The following is a 13,670-nucleotide window of genomic DNA, read 5'->3' as shown; positions in this document are numbered from 1 at the left end:
TTCTATGAAAAATGGAATACTATAGAAAGGATAATTTATACCCCACTTTTTTGTGCCCTGATGGCTTACCTGAGAAGGAAACTCTTTTGAACTTTAGTTAATAAATCTGAGTTTATTTTTACACAGAATTCCTTTCAAACTTTTGAAAGTGCAACACAGTACTGTATGTACAAAAGTTTTAGTTTTCTTTTAGTAAAGTGTAAGTACTCTTCTTCAGATAGTTGAAGAAGAAGTTAAATTGTTTAAAAAAAAAAAAAGGAAAAGTGTTTATAGACAAACAACAGGATACTGAGAAAGCCTTTATAATTGCTGGGTTTTGTCTTTAAATCGCATACAAGTTTATTGTATTATCTCTTTTATAGTGCAGTGCCTGATTGTTCCTGAGCTGAGAATGTGCAGGATTTCAAAAGTTTGTGAAATGTGCTTTTTACTCTCATTTAAGCAGATCATCCTATTCAGCAAGCAAAGGTTGACCTCAAGAATATTCTAAAAGGGATAAGATCATATTATTAGGGGGGAAAAAAAAACACCTACTGTTGTATGAAAGACTTCATTTTCATTCTCCAGGACCTCACCAATAGCTGGGATTTTTTTTTTCTGTTTTCCATCTTTTTCCTTCAAGCATAGGAAAAAACCTTGTACCTTAGCCAAAATACTTAAACACCACTAATTTCAAAACATCAATCTGTGATCCTTTTGTAGTTCCTGTGTGGTACTGGAAAGGGGTGGAAACAAACAAACAAACAAACAATTGGTTTTCATTTGTCACCCTGAGCTGTGACTCTGCCCCTCCCTCCCGCGTTTGTCTCGCCACTGAGTCACTGAACTTACAGTATTGTGTAACTTTCATTTCTGCGGAGGCTTGTTACATTAGAAAAATTGTTCCAAAGAAAGCAACAATTATGACATAAGCACATCTGGCTCTTGCAAATTATTCTTTATTAAGCTTTCATTTAATTACATGTGCTGAAAGGTCTGCTTTTGATTACTGTAATTTTTTTTATTTGTCCATCTGAATGATAGTAATGTTGGAAATTACATACAAACCACCTGGCTTTTTTCTCACTAATAAGGCAAAGTTTATGTAGATCTGTGTGTAGAAGAGGGATTAGGATCTTCCCTGTTCATGGCAGAAGAATTATTCGTGATGCTAATTCAAGGTGAGGGTTTAAGTTTAGTCACTGGAAAGAAATTGGATCAAATTAGTTTTGTTCAGTAAACACTTTTTATTGGTTGGGATTGTTTATTTTAATATAAAATCTATGTTTCAGTTAAACTTTTTGAAAAGTTCCACTGGAGGTTTTTTTTGGACTTTCATCACTATTTACAGGAACTTTTAAGGCCTAGATTCATTATTAGCATTTATAGAACATATATCATTGTACAGAGAGATGGAGACATACCTTGTTGGCTATTTTAACTTTGCCTTCTGGTAGGAAACCGTTCTTATGGCAGCTCCCAGTAAAGTTTCTGGAATTAGTGGTTAATTTCTTGCTAAGAACAGAAAGACCTGGATTATTATTGTTTCTGACGAGGGCTTATACCTCCTCTTCATAAATAGCCTTATAATTTTACCAAATTTTTTTTTTTAATATACAGGCACAGTGTAATTTTTGCTCAACACCATGACCATCATTAGCAAGAAGGAATAAAAAGTCAAGAAAAATCAGCAAAAGTCAAATGAAGAAAAAAGATATTGGTGTTTTGGAGTTTTCCATACTTTTCTTTTTTCTCTTTTTGCAAATAGCAGAAAGGGAAGCCACAAACAAGAGCTGAAAAAGATCCTTTAAGAGAAGAAACCAGTGGAAAAATAAATTTAAAAAAAAAAAAAAGAAAAGAAAAGTGCATTTATAGCTTCTTTCTTTAGGAATATTGCAGGAATATATGTATATCTTCTTGTCTTCCAGCAACTGTATGCAGCTCAGCTGGCAAGCATGCAAGTTTCTCCTGGAGCCAAAATGCCATCTACTCCACAGCCACCAAATACGACAGGGGCACTTTCACCCACTGGGATGAAAAATGAGAAGAGAGGGACCAGCCCGGTAACTCAAGTTAAGGTATTTTTCAGTAAAGAGAAAAGCTGGTGTTTGAGAAGGACAGTAAAAGCAAATGATCTCTGTAATTGTTTTTCAGTTGAAAGTTGAACCATGGTATAGTTCTTCAATATTCAAATAAAAAGTTCCATTTTAGTCCTGTATTATCAGTAGAGAGAAGGGAAGAGAAAAAATTCACTTGTTTCCAAAAATACCAGGCGTCCCTCTTCCTACCAGAGGCAGCACAACAGATTCATCAGTAAAATGTGATATTTTCAAGATTTCAGTTTGTAATCTGGTAACATGCATAAATGGCATCCATTTCACAAATCGTTTCACATTGAACTCTTGAGTATCTTAAAATGTGGTGCTGGCTTACATTGTTAGGGTTAGAGAAAGACTGTAGATCTTCTAATTATTTTACAAATCTCTAGCTGTACTTAATTCTACAATTTTGCAAAAGCCTCCTATAAAAATAATATGTAAGTCAGGGCTCTGGGGAAAACATTGTGTCGCTGCAGATTGATTTGACTTTTGCTGATTTCACACAGCTGCTGACAACTGTGCTGCTCCTCGCTGGTTTTGCTCCACTGCCGAGTACTTGTGCCTGCTTATTCTCACTAGCTTGGAACCAGGCAGCTACAACATGGCATTTGCCAGGAGCCTGGAATGGGTGCTGTGCTCTCCCTGCAACACGCGGAGCAGCCTTTGGGTGCGACTGCCTGGCTTCTCCTGCTGTGTTCTCCTGGGGTGGTTGGGGATTTCATGAGAATGAAAACATGCTCAGGACCAATTTACTCCAAACTGTGAAAAAAAAAATCAACATTCAGATGTTTTTCCCATTTGAATGATAGAAGTATAAGTGCTAAACAATTAAAATAAATCCAAAAGTGGCATCTAGTGACCTTGTGGGGTGAGAGGGAGGATATGTTAGGGGTTTTTTTTGCTGGCTGCTGACACCTTACAGGAAAACAGTCCTTAGCCTCAAACCAGCCTGAGAAGATTTTACTCACTTGAGGTAGTGGTTTTGTTTTTTTTTTTTTCCTTCCCATTTTTTGACATGAGAGTAAAATATCATTTGTTTTTTCATTATCATCAATCATCGTGGTAAAGTGTGGGTGAGTGGATATTTCTGCCTGGGCTGATAAATTTCCGTGACACTTTTTTGCTAGGCTGAGAGTACTAATAAATAAAAACTATTCCATTATAGCCAGATCTAACATTTATTTAGCAAATCGTTCACTTTACTTAGCTGTAGATGTGTATTAGTCTAATATTTTACCTCTTGTAATCCAATGCCAGGTCTGGGAGCAGTCAGGGAAATTTACCGCGCATGCAGAGTTTGCTACGGTCAATACAGAAGCCACCAAAAGCAGGGCCCAACTGTTCCAGCAAAGTTGCCACAGTATAGTGATACCTAACACCAGTGATTTATGGCATTGAGAATATACTACTGACTGCTTTAATGTGAAAAAGTAATTCTGGCAGTGAGCGAGCCAAATGGACCTACACCAAACCAAACCTTTACTGTATGAGTCAAATTTTCCCTGGTTAAATTCAAGCACATATCTTCTTGAACCAAGGCCAATACTGTTCCAGGTTTGTGGCCAGCTGAGTCCTATTACAGAATTGACCACATGCAAATTCTTGGGGGTTTCCCTATATAATGTAACTTGAATGGACTTAAGTATATGTTAATAAAATTGAAGTCTTTTTATGATTATTTTTATTAAGCGCTCTGCTGCATTCAGAATATTAAAGATGAACTACAAGTGCTTTGTGTGGACAAATACCAATAGCTAATGAAGAAACTTTTAGTATGAAAGCAGTACCTATATTCAGTCTCTGCAGATTGTTACCTTTGTTAGCTGTGACAGTTTTGATGCATTGCTTAACAAATCCTTTATATTTTCTCTGGTTTTAAGCAGTTTGTATAAACTAAACTACATGCATTATTTATAGAATTAATGCAATTCTTTTATGAAAGTCAGATCTTTCAAAACGTAATGGTAGGTTTTCCTTAAGTCAGTGACCAGAATGTTTTCCAGTTTTTTGGTTGCCTTGCAGAAATGACAATGCTGTCCATATAACACGAACAAACAAGTTCTCGCAGTGTTTAGAGTTCTTTCATTATCATTTCAGTACTAGATGGAAAAGTATTTAAAAATTGAGCACTGTAGCATAGATTCATAGGTGCACATGTTCACAGTACCTAGCCTTGCAAGCTTCATGGTCTGAATGGGGCTCTGAACTCTTGGAAAAGTTTATGGAAGCCACTTTGTATCTGTGCAAGGAAAACGGTCGCATCTAAGTGTGGCCACAAAGCACCAAAATTGACGGTGACCTCTGTAGCTTTGGGTTTCTGCTCTCACCTGGACCCTGAAAGGCTGTGGATGTTTGCGCACGCTCTGAGGCCAAGAAGAATTGAAATGTTATGCAGTTTTATGGGTAAAGTTTAATGGGAAAATTTAAAGCTGGTGATGGGATGGCATTATAAATACCTGTTTATTACGTTTTCCTGTTTAATGCATTGAGTGTGACCAGATGTACTTTGCTTGACAGTAAGGAGAATGGAGAAATGAGATAATGTGATGTATTATTGTATTTTGACGTAATTCTAAGCTTCCAAGTGATCAGTGCAGTGTTTTAAAATATGAGCAATCTCTTACATCCAGAGTAATTCTGCTCTGGGCATATTTTAAATGAGAGATCTGTCTTAGTGGGCTCTTTAATGACAGAAAATCACCGTTTCACAGTTTTGTAAGTGCTCTGTCTTGCTTAATGTATTAAGTAAAGGAAGAAGTTGAAAGAATGGGAAGAAGGTTGCACTGAGAATGTTTATACTTATCAAAGAAATTAATTGCTTGAATAAGTCTTCTTCAAAGACTTGGGATATTTTTAAATGGACCTATTCATATGAAAAAAGACATATGTCAGAGACAGCTTTTTCTACAGTTGCAAATGAAAAATATCAAATCATATAAAGGTGCTGATACTAGATTTACACACCCTTAAAAAACATTCCTTGTCTTAATGCAAATAAAACATACAGGTATAATAAAGGTTAAATGCAGCAGAAATAGGTACAGAATATAGGAATAATACAGAAGTATTGAACAAGGAGCAGAAATGCAGTTATGTGGAAAATAGTTTTTTAACATTTAATAAAATAATAAAATATCATAAAGTTAGCAAAATAAATAGTAGAAAAAATATTTTAAAAGCATGTGGTATTTAGCCACTACCCTAATAAGTAAAGGAATTTGAATTCAGTGAAATTCTTATCTCCTGTTATGAGGGAGCAGCATAGATTATTTCACTGAACAAAACATGGACTCTGAATTAGATGCATGGAATGTATAAGCTAGCAGCAGCTCTAAATGTGGGCCAAAGAGCTGTCAGGGCTTCCAAATGATTCTTTCATAGTAGTTCTTCTGATTCCTTAGTTTCTAATACATTTAAAAATAAGCTACATAACTTATTTTTATAGTGCCAGGAACTTTTCAAATAGAACCAGTGCAAAAGCATTACTGAGCTGCTGGAAATTTTAAATAATTCTTTGTAAATGCCCTAGGTTAATTTAGATCTCTGAAAACACATTAGGAAATTAAGCTGTAATGTGAGCTAATTCAAATTTTAATTTGGCAAAAAGAATGATCCAGTCACATAGTTAATGTAAATAAGAAGCATAACACAGAGAAATTAATGAGGTTTCCTTTCGTTGAATCTTAAAGGAGGCAGATAATTAGCTTCTTTTGTTATTATTGCTGCGGAATGTGGCATTGTCTTCGAGGTGTAAAGTAACTGCTGCTTGCAAAATGATGCCTTCATTTGTCTTTTCCTAATAGTTATTTACATTCAACTCTTGCAGGATGAAGCAGCTCAGCCGCTGAATCTCTCAGCCCGACCCAAAACAGCTGAACCTGTCAAATCCCCAACATCTCCAACACAGAATCTCTTCCCAGCCAGCAAAAGCAGCCCAGTGACAGTGACGAGCAAGAGTGGCATCCCCAGCCCCCTCAGTGGATCTCTGGGAAGAGGATCCTCTTTAGGTAACTAATCTGTCCTGGGAAAAGGAGAAAATAGGCACATGAAATTTTCTGCATGAAATTCTAGCCTGAGCACACTTAGGTCTGGATTAAGTAGATACTTGGGTGTGCATTTTGGTTTAAAATGGAAAAAAAATTATAGTGAAGCTTTTCAAAGAATGAATGATTGCCAAATTTTTATAGTATCCAAAGAGATGTGTCAGTGTGTGACAAACACAGGAAATAAATACATAATGTAGGAAATACATACAAATACAAACAGATAAGTAAATAAAGATAGATATATAAAACTTGTAAAACAGCTTTGTGTGAGTATCTCTCCTAAAGGCATCTACTGGGTGTGTACACACAAAGTTAACTATTACATTTTGAGTTCTGGATCGAGAAAATAAAAAACTATCTTTGCACACACACGGAGCCTCACCAGATACTTGATAGATTTTTTTTTAATAGAGATGGAAAAGCATCAGTCCAGCCAGTTCATGCTATTATTTGACCGTGTTTTTGTTATTTGATCATTTTTTGTTATTTGTTCACCTATCTGTCAGGATTTCATTGATTCATATGGTTACAAGTAGGGAATTTTTGACCTGTGTTCAAGATTCTATAAGCTTATTAAGTGATGAAACAAAATTGGTCTGAAGACTATGTATGAAGACTACTTTAACCAGGCAAGAAACAGAATCAAGAGCTGCAAAATGTAGATGATCAGCCCTAAAGTTCAAATAGTAAATTTTAACAGTGACTAAATACTTACTACAGACCACTTATTCACAATCTGTAGCTCAAGTGTACTTGTAAAATATATAGAAACACTTGTGAATAATGAATAGATATGTTAAATACATATATTAAATATATAAAAATTATGGGTTTTTTTCCATTCCCAAACACTTGGGAACATCACGATCTCTGAAAGATATTTTCTGCAACTATCTAGATACTCTACCTGTCAATTTATTTGCAACTATCACTGCATTATCTTACATTAGAAAGTGAAATATCAATCTGAAGTCATAGACCATTCAAGAGAAAGGAGCACAGAAGACAAATAGTGCCTAAGGTATAAATATTTTTCACGTAAAATCATAAAAAATTTTTGTCTCAATCCTTAAGTATAAAAAAGACAGGAAGACATTACCAAAAATCAGCAAGCCATGAAGGAGCTTTTGCTGCATGTACATGATTATGAATCTAAATCTCTTTAAAAATCATGCAGATATGGTTCCAAACTTCTTTAGGGTCCCGAATGGAACTTATAGGCTGAAATGGTTTAGAACATTGCAAATTTTCCTCAGCAAGAAAAATGGTTGTCTTGCAATACATTATTTTTATTTTGGAGAGGGGTGTTTCATTCAGATAGAAAACATCACCAGTCCCATCACCTGCTGGGATAGGATGAAAACATCACAGTCTGCATCCCTTCTTACTTAGGCGAGGGTATTAAATTATGCATTTGGTTCCCAGGATAAAGTGTAAGAAACCCTGAATCATTTTTATTTTAACATAATTCAGGGTCCTTCAAGATTGACTTTGCTGTATTGTACTCACCTGAGCTTCAGTGAAATGAAAAGAATATAGAAATTATCTCTGAAGGTTAATTCCAAATCTTAGCCTGTTTGGGGTTTTTTGGTGGGTTTTTTTTTTTGTTTGTTTTGTTTGTTTGTTTGTTTGTTTTAGTATTTCACTGTCAATAAGTACACAAATCTAGCAAATTCAGAGCTTTTATTAAAGACATTTACTGGCCAGGCAGATGCAAAGGTCACACACAAACTTTGCTCAAAATTCCCAAGCTAGAATATATATGCACCAATCTATTCATGTGCAGCATAGAGAATACTTCCATGTAGGAGCAGGTGGATCACAGTTTTGTCACAGCAACAAAAAAAAATTGTAACAAAATAATTGCTGTCTTTTTCTCTCAAATCTAAAACTGTGTCTGGGATAATCATCTTCATGAATGCATTGTGAGGTGTAACAGGAATGCTTGGCTGAATTTGATGCTTGGTTAAAAGTTTCTTTCTGTTCAGAGTGATAGAAAGAAAACTGATTTTTTCTCTACAGATTTAGAGATTTATACTCATGTTATGTTGATAATGACCTTTGTCCCCAAAAAGTAAATGTGAGTGCTCTTTCTGAAAAATCCAAATGTCTAGAGTAATGGTTCTCTCTATGAAGAAATTCTAAGAACTGACATGGAGTTTCCTGGCCTAGTAAATTAGATTTTTTTCTTTATTAATTTCATTAATTATTTCAACGCCTCAAAAGATTTCCAGTTTAAGCTTCAGAATACCACTGTCTTCAACACATGTTTGAGTCCATGAGTATGCTCAGATAGCTCCATATCAGGCTATTCCAAGACCTCAGTGGATGTATTTCTAACAGCAAAAGAAGTGCATGAGTTTATCAATCACTTCAGTAGAGTAATTCAGCCTTCAAACAGACAACAATTGCCTCTCCTCCTCCTTCTGCAGGTGTTGGTTGGGTGCAGCTCTAAGAGTGTGAGAGCAGAGTTCTTACCCTAGATTCCCGTTTGGATAATTACCTAAATAAAATGCATTCTCTCTTTATAGATATCCTTTCCAGTCTTAATTCACCTGCCCTATTTGGGGACCAGGACACAGTAATGAAAGCCATTCAGGAGGCTCGAAAAATGAGAGAGCAAATCCAAAGGGAACAGCAGCAGCAACAGCAGCCTCATGGTGTTGATGGAAAGTTGCCCTCCATGAATAACATGGGTCTAAACAACTGCAGGAATGAAAAGGTAACGTCTCCCATTCCCCCACAGTCTGTCACTCACTCTTCTCTTCCCTGCAAAAAAGCTTCTTGTTTTTATATGACATTTCTTTTTAGAGCTTTTAGCCCTCTCTGATTTCATGTTAAATACACCTTTGCCACTTCTCAGTGCAGTGCTACAAACTTCTCTAGGTGTTCATGGCAGCATTCACACCCACAGTCCTTTACACGCACGGGAGGAAGCTGTGAGTGTGCACATAGAAACATGGGAAAGGGCTTGGTTGGACCTTCCAGTTTTTTGTGGTGACTAGATTTTGAATTGTGCTTTTGAGAATGGCTGGATTGATAAATATGGCTAAAAGGCTAGTTCTGTGCTAGCATGGTTGAGTATTATGATGCCAGTGTATGAATTGAGGGAGTTTGGATCTGTGGTTCAGGTGCAACAAAGTAGTTAGGCTCAAAACAGCGCATTTGGCTCTCAGTTGCAGTGGGAAATTAGAGATTAAACATTCTCTGTTGAATCTTCAGTGTTGAAACACTGAAATGAGGGGGCACACTAGGGTGAAAGGATAAATGAGAGAAAGTGTTGGGATAACGGGACCAGCACTGGACTGAGCAGGACATGATCCAGCTTACAAAATAGCAACCTGGGGGCATGTAGGAAAGGTAAGGAACAGTTTCTATCACCAGTCAGAGGACAAAGAAGGCTCTTGGAAAATCCCCATGGCCTGTGTTGTCCCATACTGTGGCCCTCCTGAGGTCTTCGGGATCTGCTCCAGCAGCAGGTCTCTCACCAGGGCAAGAGAGCAGAGGATCTGCTAACTGGCTGAGGTAAAGGCAGCCCTTGGGATGGAGAATGCTTTTCTGTAAGCTTCCCTAGAGGTGCCACTGGCTGCAAAAAATGCAGCACACAAGTTATTTTTCACCACTGACGCAAAATGAGTTAGAGACCATAATACTTATTCCAGTCATCCAGAAAGGGAAAAGTATTATCCCACTAAAGCTTTGGCAAATAGAACAGTTATGATGCAATTTAGTAACGAATGGAAAGAAAACTGACACAGTACCTAGCCCATACAGCAATCAGTGTTTCAGACTATTTGTTAAAACACTCCAGAACAGCAGGTAGTTCCAATGCCTGTAAATATTCTGTGATGCTCTGTATCAGAAGGCAGGGTAGCTTCTTTCTTTCTTGGGTGAGGGAGGGAAGGCTATATTATAGCCCAAAGACTAACAGGAGTTTTGAGTCCAGGTTGATTATAAGACTCAGCAGAATATTAACTGTAACTTAAATTATGAATCAGATAATATTCAGATCTTTTCTCAGCCCACAAGGGAATGCTTGGGTGAATGTTTTGTAGTAAGGCACAGAAGGACAAATAAATGTCATAAACAGACCCATTAAAGACTCATACACGCCTTTTAAATGTAATTTCATTTTATATTTTTGCTTGATAGTTTCTTTACAGCACTCATATCAAGTAGTGTCTGTTAAAAAATGTTGGTTCAAATGTTGCCACACAGGATAAACAATGCTTTTCCAAGTCAGACTCAATGTCTAATAAATATATATGTCTGCTAGTATTAGTTTGAAAGTCATAATTGGAGACCCCATTCAATACAAGTTGATATTATTAAAAATATAGAAATTAATAACTGATCAAGCAGGCTGTATTCAAACTCTCTAATTGTAAACTCAGTGTTTGCCTTAAGTAATCAAGAGGCAGGATACTAAAGCCCAGGTTATAAAAATAAAAAAAAAAAGTCACATACATGATCAGTATTAAGAGTTTATAAAATTATGCTTATTTTAAAATTTATTTTATGAGTTTCAGTGGCTTGACATTTAAAAATATCTAATATACTATAAGGGCTATTAAAAGAATTCTTAACATTTGATTTCACTTTGAAAAATAAGTATAAAAATGGCATCCACTTACTTATTGAGTCTCTTCCCTGTGTATTTTCAGTATCATGTTTATGTCTTGTTTTCGATATAACATCTTCCTATTTCATCTTTCACCGTTTAAAGCAGAGTCAGTAAATATTTCAGTGAATAATCTGAAATTTCTATTTTGTGCCAGTTACAAGCAATACACAGATTGATGCACAGCTTCTGGATTGAGGTTATACACCAGGCAGTCTGAGCAAAAAAAATATTTTCTTTTCCTTGCAAATAGAGCAGAGTGAATCAGAACTCTCTAACAGATCCAAACACCATCATTCTCAAATGCCATCTTTTGTGAGGAGACTTTTCATGGTGGCACTTGCAACTTTGAAAACCTAAGAATGAAACAACAGCAGGGCAATCTGTTGTTAAGTCTCTTAGTGACCCTGTGTAATCCTGCTGGGTTTATTTATTGCAGCAGGTACTACAGAGCCATTAAGGCAGGAAAGGCTCGTAGTATGTGCTCTGGTTTTACCTCTGGTGTGCTGGTCTGTTATCCGTGCCCCACAGATGTGAGAAAAAGCAGAGGTTGCTAAAGAATGGGATATAAATCAGTCATTTTCAATGATGTTTTATCCCCACTCTTATCCTAAAGAAAATAAAAGTATTAATTCGGTCATGAATAATAAGAAAAATGTATTTATATTTCATAGCAAGTATAAAATACATTAAAACCAGAAGCATCCTTTGCACAAACAGAATTCCAGAACACTCTTCTTTCCCTGTTCACCCTCTGCCTTTCAATTTTTACATTATGATATACTTCTTTTATTCTAAAAATGATGGGCAGGATGATCAAAATGGAGGTGGGGGAGCAGGAATGCTAGATCACTTCAATTAGAGAAACATAATTTTGCAATAATTGTATGCCAAGAAAACTGTGTATAGTTTCTGTCATAATCCCAGTGAAGCTTTGATAACAGTTGCAATTTTGGATTGGTTTCTTTTGAAGAATCAGAACCCTGTGTTTTCAGGACCAAATTTTCAGAAATTGGCTTCAGGTAATTAGACTTGTAGAAATGAGTTGCTGGAAGATGGCACCAGAAAAAGATGACAAATTAATTGCCTGCAGCTGGTTTAAAAAAGCTATTGAGTTCTGGTCAGTTGCTGGTCTTCAAGTTCAGATAGTTGGTAATAGTTTGTTGTGCAAATGATTGGACTCACAAAATTATGTACATAACTTCAAAGCCTGGGCTTAGGCCTTTTTGAAAATGTGTCATTCAAATCTCAGAAAGCTTTGTATTTGGTTACAGACACAGAATTGAAAATTGCTTGTGTTCATATTCTGCTGTTCAAAAAAAAAAAGAAAATCTACAAAGCTTAAAGCTTTTCGAAGTGCTCACAAAGATTCACTCATCAGAAAGACCAAAACAAAAACATCCAGAACTCTGAGGCAGCCCAACACTGTCATTTGCCAAAGCATTCAGGTTGGTTTATACTTCTGAGATGATGGCATCCTGGGGAGTTATTTGAGCTGGTGTGCTGTTGTGGGTTGGGGTAGGCAGGTGAGCACCAGCAGCCGCTCGCTCGCTCCTGTCAGTGGGATGGGGAGGAGAGCCAGAAGGGTGAAATTAGAAAATTTGAGGGTTGATTAGTGTAGTTTAATAAGTATTGCAAAATCTGTGCATGTAAGCAAAGTGAAACAGGAAATTCATTGACTACTGCCCATTGCCAGGCAGATGTTTAGCCATTCCCAGGAAAGCCAGGCTACAGCACAAAGAAGTTGCATGGGAAGACAAATGACAAAACTCCAAATATCTCTCTTTCCTAGTTCTTCCTCCAGATTTTATTCTGAGTCTGATGTCATATGGTGTGGAATATCCCTTTGGTCAGTTGGGGTCAGCTGGCCTGGCTCTGTCCCCCTCTCAGTGCTTGGCACACCCCAGCCTCCTCTCTGGCACAGCAGCATCAAAACCAGAAGAGGTCTTACTGTAGAAGCCCAGCTTGATAATAGGTGAAACATCTCTGTGTTATCCAGGTCTGTTTTGGTCACAAATCCAAAACTCAGCAACACATGAACTAAGCTTAACTCTGAGCCTAAACCATTACAATGCACATGAGGCAAAAGAAATCACCATAACAGAGTTGAATTTTTCTGCTCCAGTGCGGTCTGACTGAGGAAAGGTGCGAGTAATGGTGTCAGGCATTTTACAGAGTAAACAGAAACACTGGGGAAGGGGAGAGAGTTAGGAAAATGAAGAAAATAATAAACAGACCTTTTCCCATGTGATAGAAGACAAAGTAAAATCGTACCAAAAATTGATCCTAGTTTAGAGGATGTGACTTTTTTCCAAGCCATGTTCACCTTCAACAAAAAAGAGTACTTAAACAAAATCTGCATTGCTTCAGCTGCTTGTATTTATTTCAGTATTTCAAACTACCGTCATTGCCTAGAAGATTTGCTTTGATTTAAGGCTCTAAATGAATCGGAAAATGTTATATAATTTATAAGATAACTGACGTTATTTTAAAAAGAATCAGATCCTATCTTTTTTGTACATAAAGCAGGAAAACGCTGACAAAGATGCTTCATAAAATCTTTGTATTAAAAATATAGGTAGAACTGTGATTGGAGGAAAGTATATGAAGTCAAGATAGAATAAATACAAAAGCAATTACCACAACATATTTGTATCCACACATCCCCATTTACTTCCCATGAAGCATATTCATTGAGATCTGAGAGCAAGCAGAATTTAATAAAACATTTTCATGTTTATATTCCATTCTTCATCTTTTGTGGATTTTCAGACAACTGTGTATTTGCAGTAGGAAAGCAGAATTAGACCCCAAAATAAATGACATGAGTCATTGCCTACTTCCTGGGAATCATGGTACTTTAGCACCTCTTCTAATGAGCCTTTTATTCCTTTCTTATCTCTAAATCAAAGTTTCACAAGTTGA

General features: G+C 36.6%; 1 protein-coding gene across 17 annotated transcripts in view; it reads left to right on the top strand.

The window, feature by feature from the left end:
* The window catches only part of SOX6 (SRY-box transcription factor 6), a 374,568-nt gene that overhangs the window by 305,704 nt on the left and 55,194 nt on the right, over positions 1–13,670 (top strand). For 15 of the 17 annotated variants that reach the window (XM_038139352.1, XM_038139350.1, XM_038139349.1 and 12 more), the window contains 3 exons: positions 1,908–2,057; positions 5,905–6,085; positions 8,656–8,846. In XM_038139352.1, coding sequence (XP_037995280.1) covers positions 1,908–2,057; positions 5,905–6,085; positions 8,656–8,846 — 522 coding nt within the window. The remainder of the gene's footprint in view (positions 1–1,907; positions 2,058–5,904; positions 6,086–8,655; positions 8,847–13,670) is intronic. The other 2 variants (XM_038139362.1, XM_038139364.1) reach the window with 1 other exon arrangement.

The sequence above is a fragment of the Motacilla alba genome, chromosome 5, assembly GCF_015832195.1.
Source record: "Motacilla alba alba isolate MOTALB_02 chromosome 5, Motacilla_alba_V1.0_pri, whole genome shotgun sequence".
NCBI lineage: Eukaryota > Metazoa > Chordata > Aves > Passeriformes > Motacillidae > Motacilla > Motacilla alba.
This window is presented reverse-complemented; position numbering and strand designations above follow the sequence as displayed.